The sequence below is a fragment of the Lepidochelys olivacea genome (assembly GCF_965140295.1).
Source record: "Lepidochelys olivacea isolate rLepOli2 genome assembly, chromosome: 15".
Taxonomy (NCBI): Eukaryota; Metazoa; Chordata; order Testudines; family Cheloniidae; genus Lepidochelys; species Lepidochelys olivacea.
The window spans coordinates 16,617,688-16,639,792 of NC_140425.1; the positions used below are offsets into that span (position 1 = coordinate 16,617,688).

The 22,105-nt window shown below is 40.4% G+C and overlaps 1 protein-coding gene across 3 annotated transcripts; it reads right to left on the minus strand.

Annotated features, from left to right (window-relative positions):
- Nucleotides 1-68: 68 nt before the first annotated feature.
- Nucleotides 69-21,989, minus strand: SNAP29 (synaptosome associated protein 29). 3 transcript variants are annotated; one of them, XM_084649152.1, is made up of 7 exons: nucleotides 21,799-21,989; nucleotides 20,219-20,606; nucleotides 15,659-15,855; nucleotides 13,612-13,697; nucleotides 11,311-11,415; nucleotides 9,165-9,350; nucleotides 69-232 (listed from the first exon to the last, which is right to left on the minus strand). In XM_084649152.1, the coding sequence occupies exons 2-6, from the start codon at nucleotides 20,465-20,467 to the stop codon at nucleotides 9,193-9,195; spliced, it is 795 nt and encodes a 264-aa protein (XP_084505278.1). In that variant the 5' UTR covers nucleotides 20,468-20,606; nucleotides 21,799-21,989; the 3' UTR covers nucleotides 69-232; nucleotides 9,165-9,192. The 3 variants fall into 3 exon arrangements, with proteins under 3 accessions (XP_084505278.1, XP_084505277.1, XP_084505279.1); XM_084649151.1 differs by lacking the exon at nucleotides 69-232 and having other exon boundaries at nucleotides 4,990-9,350; nucleotides 21,799-21,988; XM_084649153.1 differs by lacking the exons at nucleotides 69-232; nucleotides 21,799-21,989 and adding an exon at nucleotides 21,400-21,667 and having other exon boundaries at nucleotides 4,990-9,350.
- Between the last annotated feature and the right edge of the window lie 116 nt (nucleotides 21,990-22,105).

Genomic DNA, 22,105 nt, shown 5'->3' on the forward strand with positions numbered 1-22,105 from the left:
CATCTGTTTTATTTTGATGATAGCTGTGCAAAGCACCAGAGAAATTCACTTCAGAGACACGCCTGTAGCTGATATTTATTTTGATACTTCTGGCGAGTTTCAACATTTTCCATCTTTCACTATATCCCAACATTGCCTTTAATTGCTTCTTGTCAGCAAATTTTCAAGTTATCCCTCTTGGCTGTTCTCTCCCAGCTCCTTCATTATTTGACAACACTCCAGTCATGATATACTGCAGAAAGAGATATCAAAATGGGAAAGCAGTTGATGAAATTCAGAATAAAACAAAGTCAGGTAGGGCTATGATAGTACATGGCCAATGGCTAACTGAATAGTTTAAAAATCATCACAGAAAGAGGGTAAGAATATATCTCAAGAATGAATCTTTTCTCTGCGAAGACATCTCATTTTATATACAGCCCCAACAAAAGTACTCAACAATTTCACAAAGCTTCTCAAGTTTCAGTTAAAATCTTTGAACTGTTCAAATTCTATTATATGAAAGAGAACCACAAAAGGTCAAAAAACAACAAAAATATGTTCTCACAAGAACTGTCTCCACAGTACTGACACCCACCAAGCCTGGGGTAGAAAAAAGTTTCCTTAGAAATTATTGAAGATGCTCCAAGATACCAACACACACAGGTCCTGAGTGACTCAGCAACTATGTAACCATGTGTCTGACTAAGGATGCGAATAACCCCATTGACTTGTATTGTACTATCCACATGGTGAAAGTTAGGCACATACCTTGCTGAATTAGGGTGACAGGTTGCTGCCTCCTTCATCTCTGTTAAAAGGGCATAGTCCAGAACAGAGCATTATTCCATCTTAACCAGAGTGGGCTTTGTTATTGCCTGGTAGAAGCCTCAGGTTTCAGCTGAAACCATGTGCTACATATGGGGAGGGGTTATGCTCACCTCCCTCGGACACACACGGGAAACCTTCAGGCTCCTGAGAGCTTGCCAACATAAACCCAGCACTGGAGCACACTAGCTGGAGTGGGAAATGTACAGTCTAGATGCAGATCAGTAAAACAAACATTTTTTTAAAATAGTTTATTTAGCTTATGGAGATTGTTGAAAGGAAATGCCTCTCCAGAAATTCTAACCTAGAAATGCTAGGAAAGCCAGTGTAGCCAGAGTTTCTAAGCATCTGTGAATCATCTTCATCTCCTTTGCTTTCAGCTTGTGATGAAAGCACCACTACAGTATTGGTCTGCCTCAAAAGAACAGCTCGGCAGCGATTGTGGCTGAAGAACTTCCCCCGCCCCCCAGACACCACAACCCAACCACCAACTGTTCAATGAGCTAAAACAGCACAGGGCTCATTGAGAAGGGATCAATCCAACCAATAACAGATCAGCATCTAGCATGGACAGCTTTCTAGCTAGCTAACTATGGCCCCCATCACAATAGCATCCAAGCACCTCCTGATCATAGGTTAATTTAACTACCCCTGTGAAATAGGGGAATATTACAACCCCCATTTTACAGAAAGGGAATTAAAGCACAGGATTTGTCCAAGGTTACACAAAGAAACTGACAGAACCAGGATCTGAACCCCATGTCTCCTGAATTCCAGCCCACTACCTGGGCTGAGAAGAATTTGGACTCAAGGGAGGGGCAAAGGGAAGAGAGGTCTACTTATCAACAATCAGCAGAACCCCTTTCTTTTCCACTGGGGTAAGGTGGTTAGGTCCAATGAAGGGAAGGAGATAAATACTGGGATGGAGGAATAGGGAATAAACTGGGGGGAAAGTTAAGGGTCCCAGGGCAGAGACACGGGGAAGGGAAAGTGGGGTATAGGGACAGGGTTAAGTTAGAGGAGGAGAATACAGAATTAAAATGACCATAGAAAGGGATTAAAACCAATGAGTAAATAGATTGGTATTGGTGAAACAAAAACAAAATACATAAACATTAATCCATCTCTGTTTTACCTAAACACATCTGATAACAAGTCTGGGTACAGCTTTATATAAATAAAGGCAAATGATAAACATTTTTAAATGAGAGTTTCAAAACATCTCATGCAACATCCTCTCTTTCACCCACTGCTGTGTGAATGCATGTTGTTTGTTTAGATTATAAACTCTTAAGGGCAATGTCCAGCACATTCTAGGGACAATGGACATTTGGTTACGTTATTTATAAATTCCAACCCCTCTCCAAATCCCTTCCTTGCCACAATGAAGGAAAAAGAAACCCAAAGTATCTCTGTCAAGGTTCCTTCCCCACTCTGAACTCGAGGGTACAGATGTGGGGACCAGCATGAAAACCTCCTAAGCTTACTTTTACCAGCTTAGGTTAAAACTTCCCCAAGGTACAAACTATTTTACCCTTTGCCCTTGGACTTCCACTGTCACCACCAAACATTTATCTGGGTTTATTTTTATTAGGAAAGCGTCGTTTGGAAACGTCTTTCCCCCCAAAATCCTCCCAACCCTCGCACCCCACTTCCTGGGGAAGGTTTGGTAAAAATCCTCACCAATTTGCATAGGTGACCACAGACCCAAACCCTTGGATCTTAGAACAATGAAAAAAGCATTCAATTCTTGAAAAGAAACATTTTAATAGAAGAAACAGTAAAAAGCATCACCTCTGTAAAATCAGGATGGTAAATACCTTACTGGGTAATTAGATTCAAAACATAGAGAATCCCTCTAGGCAAAACCTTAAGTTACAAAAAAGACACACAGACAGGAATAGTCATTCTATTCAGCACAGCTATTTTCTCAGCCATTTAAAGAAATCATAATCTAACGCATATCTAGCTAGATTACTTACTAAATTCTAAGATTCCATTCCTGTTCTGTCCCCGGCAAAAGCATCACACCGACAGACACAGACCCTTTGTTTTTCTTCCTCCTCCCAGCTTTTGAAAGTATCTTGTCTCCTCATTGGTCATTTTGGTCAGGCACCAGCGAGGTTACCTTTAGCTTCTTAACCCTTTACAGATGAAAGGATTTTTCCTCTGGCCAGGAGGGATTTTAAAGGTGATTACCCTTCCCTTTATATTTATGACAGTCTCAGTAGCACATATCACATCTCTGTTGCCCCAGTTGCTGTGAAAAACAGAAGGATGGTCAGGCGCACTGACAAGACCAACCAAACACTGTTGGAGGCAGAATGTAACCTGCTTATATAGAGTGCTGGGCTCATCTTTGGATAGAACTGATTTTCCATAAACAGAAAAATCATATTTACAAATAAACTAAATTAAAAAAGCTATACAAACCAAGAAAAACAGAATTAGGATGTCAATGAGGTCAGTTCTCCCACAAGGCATCAATGCACAGCAATGGGAATCTGTTTGCTAGGGACGTCCACTCGGTCTATAGTGTAGTCACAGCCTGATTGTTTTCCAGCTAGGCTCTTTATAGCTGGTGCAGAGCTACCAAGTTATTGTATTTAGACAACCCCTGCCCCTAACGAGACATCTAGACAGCCTCCTAGTAATAGTTTGGGAGCCATCTTATTTTGGGGTCAACTGTACCTTTCTTTCAGCCCCAGGATTCTATAAATCTTTTGTTCCCCTGGGGAAAAGGCACACTGAAGGAAATGAAAAATGGGAGAATTCCCTCCTTCCTGGAGGTTTGTGTGGTGGAAGGGGGGAGAAAGGGGTTGTGGAGGATGATGAGAAAGAAGAAGGAGCAGCAGGGAGGAAAAGAGACAGACAGCAGAGGTTAGGGTATCTGTTTCTTCCAAAAGGACAATCATTCCATTTTTTTGCCTACATAACTGCATGAGCATCTCTCCTTCACCTCCCTTTCCCTTTCTCACTTCCAAGAAAGCCAAGGATTCAGTTGTGGTCAAGGAAACCCTTTAAGAGAGCATAAAAGGGAGAAAATACCTGGCTAGCCATAAAGAAAATACCCTCGTATCTTCACATGAAGCCAGATAGATTTCTTCCACAATTGCTAGAATTAAGTTTGCACATAAGTACAGTGAGCTGAGACCCAGAAGAGACTAGAGTACACAGTGTTTCTAACTTCTCTCCAACATCCCTGCTGCACTCCTGAGGATTTGTCTGCCCCATTTACTAGGTGGGAGGAGAGGGGCTCTCACCTCCTACTTGTAGAAGATCCATGCTGAGGGATACAAGTGGCAGCTAGAATTGTAGTAGATACTTCAATTCTAAGCACCATTCTGATTCCTCTAAGAACTAGCTCCTCATTTCTACTGAGAATTTCTTGCAATAAGACCTTCAAAGGCTCTTTCCTGTGGCACTAACTGGCACTGAGGTATTTAAATCCTTATCATACAGAGATTTCCAAACACCACATTACTTTCCCCAAACACAAGTACTATCACCACCATGGTTACAGGCACCTTGGAAAATACTGGTATGACCAGACTGGGGACCATGCGCTAAACTACATTCCTGCTGGTTTAAAGCTTGCAGCACACTGCATAATTTGATTGCCTTATTCCCTAAGCGTTGTCCCTTACACAGAATGTAGCCAACCTGTGATATTCACTGCTAGAGTCAAATACTGTGGCAGGATTTTGATGTTTTGAAATAAAGTCTACATTTTATTACCAACAATTAAAGCTATGCTTGTTAATTGAGGGCATGCCAAACCCCAAGATTCAGGGTCTAAAGTGACCACCACAGGATCAGGCAGAAATTCAACTCTTTCACCCCACTCTCAAAAACATCTGCTACCAGTCACAGCAATCGCAATAGGCCCATGCATTGGAAATCCTAGTTTTCCTATATAGTATTAAGGGTTGTCGTTCAGCAGCAAATGACTGGTGAAGTTACATGATTTGCTAAAGCATCTCCTTCCAGAGTTGTAGCTCCTAAGAATGACACCACACTATAGCAACTTTTGGGAGTGGACAAGATGTTATTTATAATGGAAATATCCTCAGTTAAAGAATATCCTTTTACTGGAAAAAATCCAATTATTATACTTTGATGGTTTCCAGCATCTGGTAACGATACTTTCACCCTGGAAAGAAAATGCAACAAGTCTTCATGTACAATAAGCACCTTTATTGAGCATCTCACCATTCAATATAGATTCCATTTGACATCTTAAATTGCTGAATTATAATCCAGTTTAAATCCTTCATTAAAGACAGACAAACTTCAATTTTGCTTGTATAAAAAAAAGTATTAAATCTGTGTGGTGTATGTTACTATTTAAAAAAAGCCAGTTCTGTAGTCAAATCATCACTACCTATAATGCTGATGTCACACAAATTTCAAAGCCAAAACCATTCTCTTTCCTATGGACGTATCTATGTAAAAGGAACGACAAAAGTCAGTTTGTTCTGAAGGCTGAACGGCTGGAAAAAGTATTTTCTATTTCTTAGTTTTACATAAGGTGAACATTCACAAAAGCTATTAAACAGCAAAGTATTTTACATTTCAATCATGTAAAAAACTGAAATTTTAGACAAACAAGCTAAATTTTCAGAGTACTGTTTGCATACAATCTAAATACAGTAGCCTCAATACAGTCAAAGAGTTTCTTCTAGACATTCTGTATGCACACACAAAGTCGTAGGCCATGATCCTGCATGGAGTACCATGCAGAGCCCTGTGCCCGGGCAGAGCCCCAGTGATTTCAGTCAGACTCAGCCTGTGCAGTTCCCAGTGCAAGAACTGGGCCTTAGAGCCTACATCTTGGCTGCCCTAGGTTATTTAGTGCAGTTTTGGTTCAATGCTCAAGAACAGTTTTATATGTACAATTTATTACAAACCAATAGCCAGATTTAATTTTTTAAAAGAGGGTTGTTTATTGTCAAATCTGTGCTCAGGAAGAAAAAAATTCTGAATTGTAATACCCCTAATCTCATTTAAAGAAATAAATCTTCCTATGAGGGAGCCTGTCTTACTTTATAAAGATGCCTGCATAGAAGTTTTTGCAACCTTATTTAGATATTTAACACTAACTGCCACTCAAGCCAATAAACGTTGCCTAGTCTACAGTATCACCAGTGATGTTCTGCTGTAAAGAAAGGGAGCTACCCTGCTAACAGGCACACTTAAGCAGAATAGTTGGTTGAGCTGGCACTCAAGGGTAAGCTTGCAGAATCATTTTTAAAAAGCTTAAGCCAACACGAGAGGATAAGTTTCTCAATGGTACCCGACAGAAAGATGAAATGGTATTTTAGACAGGATCTAAAAGACTAGTTACAAAAATTAAGCCTTCAGCAGCATGGGAAGGCAGAAATTTCTAGGAAAGAAAAAAAAAAAGTCAGCTTTTCAGTTATTTCCTCTTTTTGCAAAATAGTTTTTAGTCAGCAAGAGTTTCATCACTGTATTACAAAACACAGCATTGCTCTCTTCCCATTGTGAACATTTTATGTTTTTTAGCAGCAGACAGAGTAAAGCATTTTCTATGAAAGCTAGGAAAGGAGTTCGGCTTGCAGCAGATTTTAGTTTATGCTTAAACACAACTGTCATCCCCACAAAAGAGCCCCGAATGTGGAAAGCAATCCTTTAAAACAGGACCACAGAAGTTAGTAGAGCAGGAAGCCCGTAAACAATGAGGAAATAGCAGATGTCACCGACTGGCAAGGGTGAACGGGGTTGAGTAAAGAGATGAGAAATTAGGCCTTTGTAGAACTCCCACGTAATTCTGAGTTCTGATTTGAAATGTGTAATGATCAAAATGTTTTAAAAGCCAAAGTAGATTTCTTATAGCAAAGATCTCCCCTAAGGACACAAGCAGCTTTTAGTAAGGCTGATAAAACTACATTATTAAAAAAAGTCTGGTCTGTTTTGTGAAATAAATTCTTCTATTTCTTCTTAAACTAAATTATGTCAGAAAGGCATCCCTGTTAAACTAACAAATCTATTGCCATCACTGTTCATAGCCAAGCCCCATCTTCCTCTTGTTTTTCAATATACATGAACACATAGCTGGATCTTCTAGCTACATTTCTTCTCCATTAGCTACAACTCAATGGAGAAAACTGATTACCAAGGTCTTACTTTAGGAAAAGTCTAGTTGTGGGGTAAGCATATACACGTGAAGGCAGATTTCAAATAAGTTAATCGTGTTACTAACTGGTAGTGGAATTTTCCACAATTTTTAAACTTGGGATAGGATACAGACACACAGCTTGGATCCAGAAAAGAAATATGCCTCTGTCAATCAGCACTGTGTTCTGGAAGTTCCTGTAGCAAGAAAACAAAGCACTTCCCCCCTCCAACTGCTATTTTTTCTGACGAGTACTTAAATAAGCCATCAAAGGTAGGTAGGACAAACGTTTCAGTCTTCCTTCCCCTCACATGCTTTCAGCTTTTTACAAGTTCAAGATATGTTACTTTCTAAATAAATGCCTTAACATTAAAATGAGACAGCTAATCACTCATGAATACTCTGGCAATGGGGAAAAAGCGCTAGTAATGGTATGTATACACAAGGGCACAAGATGTGTAGGTAGTAACAGGCTTTTTCAAACTTTCAGGTGGGAGACAACAAGAAAATTAAAAGGTAATGAAGATCTATAGCAGAATACTCTCATAATTGGCACCTGTGTGTTTCTTGCTGGTGGCAGCCACTTTCTTTGCAAAGTGACATTTGTGACACCAGCAGGGCAGCATGCAACATACACTAGTTTTCAAATGGTTTCACATCAGAGAAATGTAATTGCCAGGAGCACTGGAGGAGTTATTTTCCAGTAACATTGCCCCCAACAGCAAGGAAGTTCAGATGATTTAATGCTTTACTTTCCTACACAGACTGTACAGAACAAGAGGGTTGAAAATTCTCTAAGTCCTTTATGCGCCAAGGGGAGTATGTTCACACCAAGTCAGAAGATGGGATTTTTAAGTGTTTGAACAAGTCTTTTTTTAAAAAAGGGAAAAATGTGTGAATTTAGCGATTATGAAAGGTGCTGAATCAACAGACCTAGACACCAAAGTTTTCCATTTATCAGCACACCACGCAGCATAGGCAGCTGTATGCAATGCAAGCTTCTCCACAGTGCTCATCGATGTGCTAGGACAATCTGGAGGGACCAGCTGCAGTGACCAGGGTTTTAATTTGCTGGTCTCTCTGCTGGAACTGCCAACTAGGTTCTTACTGTCAAATGTGGTGGTAAATTTTGCGATATGGATACTTGTCCAGTAAGATCTGAATCGTTATTAATCGGCTCGTTTTAGAGACGTCACCAATCAGGCAGAAAGGTGGTGACCGTTTGGTTGTTACCTTCCCACAGCTGTAGAATTAAAATAAATTTTGTTTAACAGTGTTATTTACAAAGACATAAGGGGGGAAAAAAACAAAACAAAAAACTAGTAGGTGGATTCCAGTTTGGATTTGGAAAACTGGAAATAATTAAAACATTTGTCATCTGTACGAACTAAAAATTAAAAAGCCAGAAAGCTGGAGAGCATGTAGGTATACGTGCAAGTTTAATTTCTCAACAGTGGTGTTGTGGGTGGAAGAAATAGTCATCACATAAGACTATGCCATGAACTCCCCCACTCCACCTTTCCTATTTGAAAAAATTAAAATTTTTAAAATTGAAATACTAGTCCAAATCTCCATTTTTAGGAGAGATGCTGCTGTTCAAATAGCCACCTACTCAGTCGGCTGGCAAAAAGCAGCACATAAAAGGACAACCACTACCATCAGTGGAGGATTTTTGAGCGTGCAGCATCTCTTCCCCCCTAGGCAGAAGGGGACCAACACAGTTTTAGTACCAGCATCATTGCATGTCACATTTGACAGCTATTCCAGTTGTTTGGAAACCTCTGAGATTCCCTAGGAGCGAACACAGAAATGCTAGGGGATAGCATTCAGCTGGTAATCTGTATGTTTACATATAGCTATTTTTAAATTCTTAAACAATTCCTTGCAAAACAGGTGCAAAATTTAGTTATTTTCTTTGCCACAGTTCTAAGGATAAGGGCATTGAAACATGTAGACTGAAAATTCCTATATGCACATGGCACATAATATAAATGAGCAGGAATCCAGAGTGAAGGATTGCAACCACATGCAGAAAGATGTGCTATCCAATGTACACATATGTATATATTAAGAAGTGTTTTAAGATCCTATGTTGCACTCAAGATTCTGCAATTTTAATGAAGCTAAGCCACTGACAAAGTAAGAAATGGATATTGTCCAAGATTTACAACAAAAAAACAAAGGAAACCCCCAGCAAGATAAACATCCAGGAAGATCTTACACTGAAGGAAAGAATTTCTGAGAAGACTTTACAGTTGTCGGACTTTTCTTTCAGTGCTTGTAATATTGACATCCAGTTTGTCTACTTTTCCGGTTAGCCGGTCAAGAATGTCATCCTGCTCATCAATTTCTGTCTGCAGACCCAGAGCCAGGTTTTTCAGACGGCCAAGCCCAGAAGACATGTCATCTGCCAATGGAGAGAGAGGGAGTATGAAGGTTCAAAACAGCAGGAATTACAAGATATAGGTGCCATTTAAATGGGTGCTGTCAAAATTCCTCCCATTTCCCCCAAAACCTTAAATTAAACCAAGTGTCAGTGAAAGCTGCTTAACGATCCCCCTACAATATTTGCAATACAAATGTTATAACACTGGCAGTGCATTAGTACCAGAAAAGTGACTAATCAGTTTTCGTTGCTCAAAGTGAGTACATTGCAAACAAAAAGACACAATAAATGGTGAAAACTAAATTTGATCTTGATAAACTAAGGTATTTGTCGGGTCTAAAATATATTTAGACATGTTAACTTTCTCCCTTTACTTTAAGGATGGATATATATTTTTTCTTGCCTCTGTAAATTTGACACCCTAACATGAGCAGTCTCTCAACACAGTTTGTTCTTTAAACTGATATTTATTATCAAGAAAGATCAAAATACACAGGCGTAAAAATGGTTAATTCTATAAAGCTCCAATCCTTGCAATACACCCCCTTTCTGTACACGGATTTTTAGAGCATTTCCTTCCATAAGGTACAAGTTTGTTTAATGTGGATGAACAGGTTTACTTGTTCCTATATCCTAGAATGTGTTCTTTGAAGTAGTTAGCTGCAGAAAAGAAGTTTACTGCACAATTGGCTGGCAATGTTTTGGAAACGAACAAGTTCAGAATGGAGTGGGAGTAGAACAGTTGTTATATCTATCGTAACAGTTATGGCTCAGCATCCTAATTCTTCACGTATTTGTTTTCTTCCATATCACTCTTTCCAGGTCAGACAGAGCAGACAAGAGGCATACAGAGGCATTTTATATAGAATAAAACAGATTACGATTGTACTTTCTTCAGAAGTACTAACATATGCAGAAAGAGGAAAAAATCCACACCTTAAGGATTTAATTCCTTCCAATTTTTTCCATTTTCTTCAGAACTTTAAGCTCATTAAAATAAAGTTTTAAGCATTTGTTTACGAAGGCTTCAGAATCCAAACTGATGCACTACTGACATTCACATAAACCAAACATACTATGCAAAATAAATGGTACATTCTACATTACAGGAGACTATGCTATTCATATTTTTGATATTTAAATGCTAAAATGGGTATTTCCTTACTGGTATTATCATCAGTAATACCCAGCTAATGTGCTTTTTCAGCATAGCTGGATGATCCTGCTTGACCCTGTTCCATCCATTTGAAAAGATGTTGCATAGGAATGTCTGCACAGCAACTGGTTAAACATGCAGCAGATATTATTTTGATGTAGTCAAAGGCAAGATATTTAAATTACGCAAAGTGGCAATTGGTATCAGGTTAAAAAGTTTTGGGATAACTGTGGTGTGGTTTTCTTTAAAAAATAAATTGTTCAGCAGTTCAGTAACCAAAACATCTTTGAATAATTGTTTTTGTCTCAGTGGAGTCCAATATTGAAACAAAAGCCATAGGAGCACAGAGAAAAGAAAATACTGAGACCCAGCAGGGATACCCCATTGCAGATGTTAGTTTCCATACAGATTTATATTATTGCAATAATCTTAGCCAGTTTCAATCTATAGCTGGTTTTACATTAAAAGCATTTTTAACTCAGATCTATTACTAAACTGTGTCTTCTGTCCTACAACAGTCCGCCATCTGGTTAAAATCCATTTTGGACAAGAAGTGGACTACTAAATTCATGGTATGTGTGAAACATGATGGGACTTAATCATGAAGACTGGCCTAAAGCATGTAGCAGATCTACCAGGCGGAAGCTTTTGAAACAGAAACTGCATACACAGAGGAGCTTTTATAACCAAAGGTCTGTGTATGAACTAAACGCAAAGTTTTAAGGACACAGCTAGTTGGGAACAGACTGCTCTGAATTCTCTCAGGCTATAAATAGCAAGATATGGAAATCATGTTAAGTCACATAGCTTCAATTTCTAACTCACCTAAGTTGCTGTCAATTTTCTGGTGGTAAGCTCGGAGATGTTGATTCTTTGGATAAACATCGGGTTGGACAGAAGATTCTGAATTGGTTCCACTGAAATCGGAGTCTGTTAACAACGTGAGACATTTTTAGTCCTCATAAACAAACGAATGATTCAGAACTATTAAGAATTGCTCTAGCTGACTGACAGCTGACTTTCTGTCATCTGACTCTTGTAAAGTTACCTACTACAGGACAGGCCCAACAAAGAAAATAACAGAACGCCACTAGCCATCACCTTCAGCCCCCAACTAAAACCTCTCCAACGCATCATCAAGGATCTACAACCTATCCCGAAAGACGACCCATCACTCTCACAGATCTTGGGAGACAGACCAGTCCTTGCTTACAGAAAGCCCCCCAACCTGAAGCAAATACTCACCAACAACCACACACCACACAACAAAAACACTAACCCAGGAACCTGTCCTTGTAACAAAGCCCATTGCCAACTGTGTCCACATGTCTATTCAGAGGACACCATCATAGGGCCTAATCACATCAGCCACACTATCAGAGACTCGTTCACCTGCACATCTACCAATGTGATATATGCCATCATGTGCCAGTAATGCCCCTCTGCCATGTACATTGGTCAAACTGGACAGTCTCTACGTAAAAGAAAAAATGGACACAAATCAGACGTCAAGAATTATAACATTCAAAAACCAGTCGGAGAACACTTCAATCTCTTTGGTCACTCGATTACAGACCTAAAAATGGCAATTCTTCAACAAAAGAACTTCAAAAACAGACGCCAACGAGAGACTGCTGAATTGGAATTAATTTGCAAACTGGACACAATTAACTTAGGCTTGAATAAAGACTGGGAGTGGAGGTGTCATTACACAAAGTAAAACTATTTCCCCATGTTTATTCCCCTTCCCCCCCCGCCCCTCACTCGTTCTTGTCAACTGCTGGAAATGGCCCAGCTTGATTATCACTACAAAAGGCTGCTTCCCCCCCCGCAGCCGGTAATAGCTCACCTTACCTGGTTTCAGAGTAGCAGCCGTGTTAGTTTGTATTCGCAAAAAGAAAAGGAGTACTTGTGGCACCTTAGAGACTAACAAATTTATCTGAGTATAAGCTTTTGTGAGCTACAGCTCACTTCATCGGATGCCTTACCTGATCACTCTCGTTAAAGTGTGTATGGTAACACCCATTGTTTCATGTTCTCTGTGTATTTATAATTTCCCCACTCTTTTCTACTGCATGCATCCGATGAAGTGACCTGTTGCTCACGAAAGCTTATGCTCAAATAAATTTGTTAGTCTCTAAGGTGCCACAAGTCCTCCTTTTTTAAAGTCATGTGTGTTGCTTTCTGTAGTTCTGCTACTTAGCTGGGAAAAAAACTGGGCCAAAGCCACGAAAGCCAAACAGTGCCCCTTATGGGCAAGTCATAAGGAAGCTCTTGTGCCTTCTAGTGGTCAGCTTCCATATGTTGCCTGTAGAGATCTATTTAGACCTTTTAACACAAGAAATTTCAAATTTTGTGTTTCTTTTTAATTAATTGAAAAGCTTCTAGCCTTCTTGTTGTAAATTAATGGTTTGCTCTCTAATCTGTCGGCAGACAAACAATACAGAGCCAGAAGTATCATTTTTGCACCCTATGTGACAGGGTAAATGCGAAGTGGTGAAATTAACCATTTAAGTGCCAAACACCAAGCTCACACAATTATACTCAATTGTTACATTTTCAGCATGCATTAGATTAGTAAGGTACAGTGTTGCTTTATTTATAGATCTATTTCAAAGACAACAGTATTTTCTAACCCTCACAAATATAAATGAAGACTAGTTATAAAATGGGCCCTTATTTAAAGCAGGCTATGGCCATTCAGCACCAACCAACATTAGCTGAAGTTTGCTTAATACAAAAGCTAGGGAAAGAACAAAAGCCTACATGCTATTTTGTATGAATAAGACATGTCTCCTGGACCAGGGTTAGCTACATCTATATTGATAAGGGAGTCAGCCATGTTTGAAAGCAGTAGAAACACATGGTTCAAATGTGCTCCTTCTGAACCATTTTTAATCATTTGACATACACAGGATATGGCTATACTTGAAAACATTAGGTAGGTTCTTGTACACTGCTTAGGTTGCATCTGCATGAGGAAGGAAAGGTGCTGAATCTTGCAAGCCTCTTTATTGTTAGTGTCTATATGTGATGATACTCTTTCCAGGAAGGCTAAACAGACACAGCTCTAAGCTATGTAAAGTACACCCAAAGTGACGGGCAACATCAAATAAATTAACAAACCAGAATTATGCAGCTTCCTTAAATTTGGATGACTCTCCTGGTACCTTGATTCCTGTTCTTTACTAAAGACCATGGCTTCTTTTAATCTGGTGAGAGAGAAAAAAAATAGAGAAAATATTCTTGGTGCCCATTGATTGAATTCTGTAACGACTGAATAGGATTAGGCCCCAAATTCCTTTAAGGATAGCGAATTGCTTCTTACTTAGAACCAGTTCCCCTTCTCTTGACATTCATTTTTAATCTTACAGGGCTCAATCATGCTCCCACTGAAGTCACCAGCAAAATTCTTATAAACTTCTGTGGGAACAGAATCAAGCCCCCAGTCTTTACCAGTAGAGGCACTCGCCAAGACATATAGCCAAATACCGTACAGTAACCTGCCCTCTCCCCTGAAACAACAATACACATACAATGTTGCCGTGTTATTCACACATTGCTGCACTGAAGGTGAATGTCACATGGTTCTGCTCTAAGAAGTCAGTTTGCTTAACTTTTGTTTGTTTTTATTCAGAGTTGTTAGTAAATTGGAAAGAGAAAGAGTATAAGACCACAGGATAAATAGGAGGGAGTTTTTCAGTATGCTTGATTATGGCAGGGGTCCAGCTCTGGATTTCCTAATTTTTTTTTTTAAAGCTGGTACACAAATTTACAAGGATGTACAGCTACAAACCTCTACACAGTTCTCATTAAACTATCTAGATAATATGAAATTATTCTTACCACAAGTACCAAAGAAAGAAAAATTTTAGCAAAAGCATCAGAGAAGAAAATAGTCCCCATCTTGCAAGTTTACAACATACAATTGAAAGAACCTGCTTTCCCATTACAAGTCACTGAAAAATTGGAACATTTCAGAATAAAAGTTATTCAATTTTAGACCAGTCATATTTAATGTAGTTTCTTACCATCCTGTGATACTGATTTTCTCTCGAGATCACGAAAAACACTTAGCTCACATTCAGCGCTTTTGTCTTCAAATGCTTTGAATATTCAACGTCCTTATTACCCCATGAAATATAGCTGCACATACCAGTACAAACTCACAGCAATATAATTTCCACGACTAAGGCTTAAAAACATTCTTCCAAATTTTGAAATCAAGTTAGAAAATTAAAGATTTAGCTGCCTTTAACATATAACCAACTAGTTATTTTGCAAATATTTTTTGCAATATTTGACTGATTGACCATTTAAGTATCAAAAGACTTTTCATGTTGAGTGGGCAGAAACGCATGCTGGTTTGATCAAAATTCCAGAGGCTTATATTTATTAGTATAGAGTACTGAAATATGTGCTAGGGGATCACAATACAGATGAAATACTTGGTCCTTGACCTGAGGAGCTTACAAACTAAAGCCTCAACGCTGCAGTCTGGTCTGTGCTGACTCTAGTGGTTATGCAGACTCAAGAGCAGAATTGGGGTTCAATATCAGACACAGCACAACAGAGTAGAAGTCAGTAAGATGACCATTACTCAGGCTAGTACACAGCATGGAATAAAGGAGAATGGAGGTTATGTTATTTAAACTAAAACGTGTTGGCTATTTCTAAATTGTGTAAGTAGAAGATTTTAAGAAGGGATCGGAATAGAGAAGGGGATAGTGGCCTTGCAGACCATCTCAAGAAAGCTATTCCAGCCATAGGGGTGGCATGATGGAGTAGTGTTCTTTTTGTCTACATCCTGCAGTGCATGGGATCAGTTTGCAAGACTTCTCTGCTAAGAGGCAGGTCTCCCTGCCAACCATAGATGACTCGTGCCTCCCCATACTGGGGGAGCAGTGGGGGCACAACTGAAAGAGGAGGACACATGACCACCCCACATGTCTCCTCTGCCCAGTGCCCCCCCCCCCACCGCATGTTACATATGGGGCTGCCGGGGGCAGGTGCAGTGGGAGAATAGAGCCCTTCTCCCTCCTCTGCAAGCCAATCTAGGGCAATGGCAATTGTGAAAAAGGATTAATAAAACCCGACATGCCCCACCTATGCGTCGCCTCTGCTGCCAACTCCAACTGACCACTACCACTCTTAAAATTCTCTTTCTACTCACCTGCTGTTTCCTTGGTACTCAGGGACTCCATTCTGCTCAGGCTTGGTCTCTGGAGGTTTCGATTTGAAGTAGTTTACAAAACCACCGAAGACACTCTTAATGCTGTTTATGTGTCTTTGACTAATCTTTAAATCCTGGTCCATTTTATCCACCATTCGTTCAGTGCGCTTTAGTGCCTCACCCTGACGTACAAGTTCCTAAAGGGAAATTAACAGAAAAATGGAAGTTAGTCAAGTCAAGGGATAGACTGTGATGTCAATGGTTTTAACATTTAGGAATAAGATTTCAAAAGCTGCATTTCCTCTTTTCAGTCTGTAGTGGGCTGTGTTTTATGGATAATTATATAGAATTGCTATACGACTCCTTAGCATAAGAAAGATCCTCTTTGTTTATCGTACATGCATTTGAAATGTCACAGCTTTAAGATATTGCTCTTACTCAGGAGATCCAGTTAGATGGAAACAGGAAGCCAGAATACTGAATCCTTCCAGAAATTTGAGTTAAGCCCTCCTTGCTTACATATGTCTAGACTACTGGACAAGTTATATTCACCCCTCTCCATGACATGCTACTTCCAATATTTTGAAACCTTATCTTTTTTCCTCTAATTTATATTATATATGTGGAAATTTTATATAAAATTTCAATTTCCTGGCCCATCAATAACTCTTAAACACCGCTTTTTGACTACTACTATATACCACAGATTTGCGAAGTACATGTAGATTTAACAAGTTTATTTGAGCATAAGCTTTCGTGAGCTACAGAAATAGCAGAGTAGCAGCCACCTTAGTCTGTATCTGCAAAAAGAAAAGGAGCACTTGTGGCACCTTAGAGACTAACAAATCTATTTGAGCATAAGCTTTCATGAGCTACAGCTCACTTCATCAGATGCATGCAGTAGAAAACACAGTGGGGAGATTTTATATACACAGAGAACATTAAACAATGGTGTTACCATACACACTGTAACAAGAGTGATCAGGTAAGGTGAGCTATTACCAGCAGGAGAGCAGAGGAAGGAAGGGGGACAGATGGACCTTTTTTAGTGATAATCAAGGTGGGCTATTTCCAGCAGTTGACAAGAGCGTGTGAGGAACAGTGGGGTGGGAGGAAATAAACATGGGGAAATAGTTTTACTTTGTGTAATGACACATCCACTCCCAGTCTCTATTCAAGCTTAAGTTAATTGTTTCCAGTTTGCAAATTAATTCCAATTCAGCAGTCTCTCCTTGATGTCTGTTTTTGAAGTTTTTTTGTTGAAGAATTGCCACTTTTAGGTCTGTAATTGAGTGACCAAAGAGATGGAAGTGTTCTCCGACTGGTTTTTGAATGTTATAATTCTTGACGTCTATTTCCCCATGTTTATTCCCCCTGCCACTGTTCCTCACACGCTCTTGTCAACTGCTGGAAATGGCCCACCTTGATCATCACTACAAAAGGTCCCCTCTGCCCCCCGCTGGTAATAGCTCACCTTACCTGATCACTCTTGTTACAGTGTGTATGGTAACACCCATTGTTTCATATTCTCTGTGTATATAAAATCTCCCCACTGTGTTTTCCACTACGTGCATCCGATGAAGTGAGCTGTAGCTCATGAAAGCTTATGCTCAAATAAATTTGTTAGTCTCTAAGGTGCCACAAGTACTCCTTTTCTTTTTGCAGATACAGACTAACATAGTTGTTACTCTGAAACATGTAGATTTAAGAAGCTATTTTGTTCTCATTCTACCTGCAGAATTTTCATTAATGTCAATGGGAGATTTTCAAAAGAATCAAGGATAAATATAGTGTAAGTTTTCTTACATTTTAAACCCATTGTTCTCCAGGCTCTAACTTTCCTTTATGTATTTGTTATTTATTATTTTTTTATGCTAGTGCCTAGAGGCCTCAGCTGACCTTGAGGCCCACTGCACAAGGCACTATTTGAAGTCCCTGAAGAGTTTACAGTCTAAAAGAGACAGACAAAGGGTGGATGGAAAACAGAGGCACAAAAAGAAGTGACTTGGGCAAGGTCACACAGCAGATCACTGGCAGAGCCAAGAACAGAACAGAGCTCTCCTAGGTATCAGCCTAGTGTTATATCCATTAGACCATGCGCTGCCTCATACCACACTTAATTATGCATGCAGCAATTTCTAATGTGGAAGATGAAAGTGACAAACAGAAATGGTTCAGATTTGAACCACTGTACCTGCTAATACAAATGTTTGTAAATCTTTACCCTGCAGTTGTAAGCAGTAATCAAACCAGCACCTTGCTAAGCTCTCTGGCCGTCCACCCAAAGGGACTGCTTCTTACTGCTTCATGAAAATGGAGAAGCAGAATTAGTTTCACTTTCCTATTCCTTATTACAAGCTCAGTAGAAAAGTGGAAATAAGATTCCTTATTAATTTAATTTTGTATTCAGCATTAGATGCATGCAAACAAAAGTGACAAGAACTTGACAATTACATTTCAGGGTGGTGGCAATTGTGAAAAAGGATGATTAAAAGCTTCCAGGAAGAGGAGGAGAACCAATAAAAGAGAAAGCAAAAAATGCAGAGAGGGCAACAGGCATGCTTGAACAAAAAAGCGCCTCTTTCTCCCTGAGGTATTTCTAAGGCGTCTAGCCCTGTGGCACTAAAATCAATAACTGCCAACTCCAGCTCAAGGCAACTGTAGCCTTCATTAGCTCTACAGTTCTTAATAAGAAATGCCAACTTCCTGCCACCTATTGTGAACAAGATCTAGAAACTTGTTAGAGTCACCATTTTTATCAGGTCTTAACACCTTTATCTGCCCTTGCTAAGGTATGTTACATTTTACCATGGAAGTATAGAGATGAAAAGAGATTACCAATGCAGAATCAACACAAGTGAGGCAAGTAATGCTGTCAGAATTATTTCAGTTCCACATTTTCACTAACAAAGAGTATCATTCTCACATGAATAGTCTGCACTAGGTCATTCAGAAAGCATCCACTGATAGAAAAATGTTAGTGCTATTTTCTTATAAGAGTCTTTTCTGCATTAACTGATTCCTACAGCCTATAGTTTTAAAATTCTAAAGCACACAGGTATGCAGTTTAAGACATTGAAATATCAAAGATACACAGCCAGAATCCATCTGCTTGCAGTTGCATTAATGAAAAATAGAACTGCTGTCCATATTCTTTCCTAGATTTACTGAATTTTAGATAAGCAGTCTTGCAGTCTCTCTTTTTACTTTATGTTTCCCCACTCAAGCAACCAGTTCTGTGCCATTCAGATTCTACCATTAACACTAAATCAGGCCTACACTGCAAATTTCTTTTGGATTTTCAGGAACAGACCAAACTGTTTTGTGATAAGGGTTGGATTTTTCCTTCCACTATTAGAGAACATTTATTACCACTTCTCAAAGTGCGTATATTGAAGAGTTTACTATCTAAATCAAGTTACTCATGAAAGTTATTATAGACAATTATATGACTTGTGTCTATGCATTCCCTCAGAATTATATACGCAAACCAATTACTACCATTTGAGCAAACATCCTCCCTCAACAGATGATGCAGCCCAGAAGACCAAATTAGTGACTCTAGATACATTTGTAATAGGTCTCATCATCACCTATTCTGAAACATCCCCATCAGACTAAGGGAAATGATTAACAGAGATGAGCCTAAACACATTGGATAGTGTGCTATATTAATTGCAGGCCACAATTTAATAGGAAAAAGAAGGTCTATCAGACTTTACACAGTTAGAACAATCATTTTCATTTGTGGAGCAGAACAACAATTGTGGTAACAGAATACCTACACAGGCTTTGCTAATTTTTAATTGGCATTTTTATCAAAATACAGTTACACATCAGACTAATGTTATCAGAGTCTTAATCAGACCCTATAAAGGAAAGGTTTATTGCGAGAACTCAGATACGCTCTCCTCAAGACTTTAAAGCAGCCAAGGAAGCTGCAACTTGGATTTAAAAACAAACAAAAACAAATTAACTAACAGCTTCATTGCCAGTATCACCTCCCAGCCCCTGCAACAATGAACAGTTTCTACAGACTACCAAGATAAACTAATACGAGTGTTTGATAAAAGACCTCTAAAAGTTTTCACTTTAAACCCCCTGAAATACAGTTTATAAAGCAGTTCACCATGACAGCATGCAAAATATCAGCAGGCACTTCTGGTTAAGGCTTTTTAGGGTATTGAACTAGATTTTTTTCCTGGTTTCAGGTGTTTTTGAAGTCTGTGTAGACAACTCAGACATTTAATAAGACCAGTAGGCCAATATGGACCTTTTTTATATGATTAGTTAAAAACTGAAGGCACTCAGCATGAAAATATTATCACAATCAAACTTGTCTCCTGATCATGCACTCATTTAGCCTCATGCTACTCTACTGAGGAAGGTTACACACAGGCTTAAATGTTTACAAGATCTGGGCCTTACCGATCTCTTTATGTTTAGTGTTAACATTGCTGAGTCAGTTTAATAATGTGACTAAATAAACCAAAAAGGCACTTTCGTAAAGTTTTGATTATATCTTGAAAAAAATCAATATTACTGTCATTAAGAACTTACCTCTGATGTGGCTACTCCAATTTGCTCAGATTCATAAATGAGGGAAAGAGATCTATTAGTGCTGTCCTCTGTGGCCTGAGCCCGCCTCAGAACTTCCTGCTGAAGATACCTCTGTTTATTTGTAGCCTCCCTATGTTGCCTGTCAGTAGGGTCATCAAAGATATCATTTCCATTGTTCCACTTGACTGGCTTCAAACCTTCATCATCATCATCATCAAAGGGATTATAGTTTTTTGTGTAAGATGACATAATGCCAGTGTGTGTTTTCTCCCTTTGCTATAGGGTGAGTGAAACTAGAGAAAAGTGAGGTTGGAGTCACACTGGCATTCCCAGGGCCTACAGCAATTGTTCAGAGGGATTGAACCTCAACAGAATGAAAAATCTTTACCTGTAAAGGAAACAGTTTTTATTTATCTTTAGAACACTGAGTTAAGAAAAATTGTTCACTAAGGTATAAAAATATAAGCTGTGATATGAACCACAGAAGATACATAAGGGAGAGAGGAGCAAATACATTTTTATATCTGGGTGGGAAATTGCATCTTGGTATTTCCGTTCTTTCCCCTCCTATAACAAACTCTGCATCTGGGACACAATGGATCTCTCCATTGCACGGTAAAACTCATCTGTGCAGGCAACTGCAAATTCTCAAGGGCTAGTTCAAGACTGTGGAACAGACTCCCACAGGATCTACAAGCCATCACAGATCGCACTACCTTCTGTTTCAAGCGTCACAGGTACTTATTTAACGTTGCTTTTGCTAATACTGACTCACAGCACAGCGTAGGTATCATTTATCAAACAAAACATTACACTGCACATTTAATTTTCCCCTGGGAAAGAGGATGAGAGAAAGAATGAGCCACACTTGACAAATATTAGTCACGTTGCTCAACGCATTACTACAGAGTGCTCGGATACTATGGTGAGGAGGCAGTATAGGAACCTGTAGGGAACAGACTCAACAAATCACTGTAGATTTAACTCTCCTTTGCGAGGAGGGGGAGGGCGGGGAAAGGAGTCGGCATTCCCCTTCGACAATCATTCAAGTAACTCCAGACACAAAGCTACTGCAGTTGCCCGGGCATCCACCCCTCGTTTTAATGGATACCACGAGACACCTAAAGCCCCCCCCCAGCCCATATGGAGCCTCCTGCTCTCTAGCCCTTCTCCTCCCGGACCTGCCGCACGGCAGATGGGAGAGCCTTCTCCTCGGCAGCTTCCCGGTCGCGGCCCAGACCCCCGGCGCCGCGGGCCGCTCTCAGCCATGACGCCGCAGGGGGACACACTCCTCAGGCACGGGCCGCCCCCGGGGGGTGGGTGTATCCTCGCCCCGCGCTGCTCGGCACCGGGCCTGAGCGGGGGGGAGGGCCTGAGCCCCGGACGGACGCGGCGGGGTCCCCCCGCCCCCGCCGCCCATCGGGGGAGCCCCACGCCCCTTCCGTCTCCGAGACGCCCCCACTCCTGCCGCTCCGCGGAGCCGGGACACCGGCCCTCGCAGGGGCCCTGGGACCCCCTGGCCTCGCTCCCGCGCTGAGGGGCCGGAGCCGCGCCGCGCGCGCGCGCCAGCCCCCACTCACCAGCTGCCGCCCGCCAGCGACCCCGACGCCCGCCTGAGCGGTGCCAACACCCGCCGGGCTCCTCCACCCCGTGACGACTGGCTTAAACCATCGCTGCCCCTTGCGCAGGGGAAGCGGCTGGGAGAAACTATCATGACTCGCTGTTGAGGGGAGGGTGTGTATGTGTATGTGACGGGGAAGCGGGCGGCTATGGAACCTTCAGGCCGGGGCTAGGATAATCCATTTCCAGCACTCGAGTGGGGGGTATAGTTTGAGAGTTGGGATAATCCATTGCCCGTGAGAGGATGGGTATCCAACCCGGAAGTGA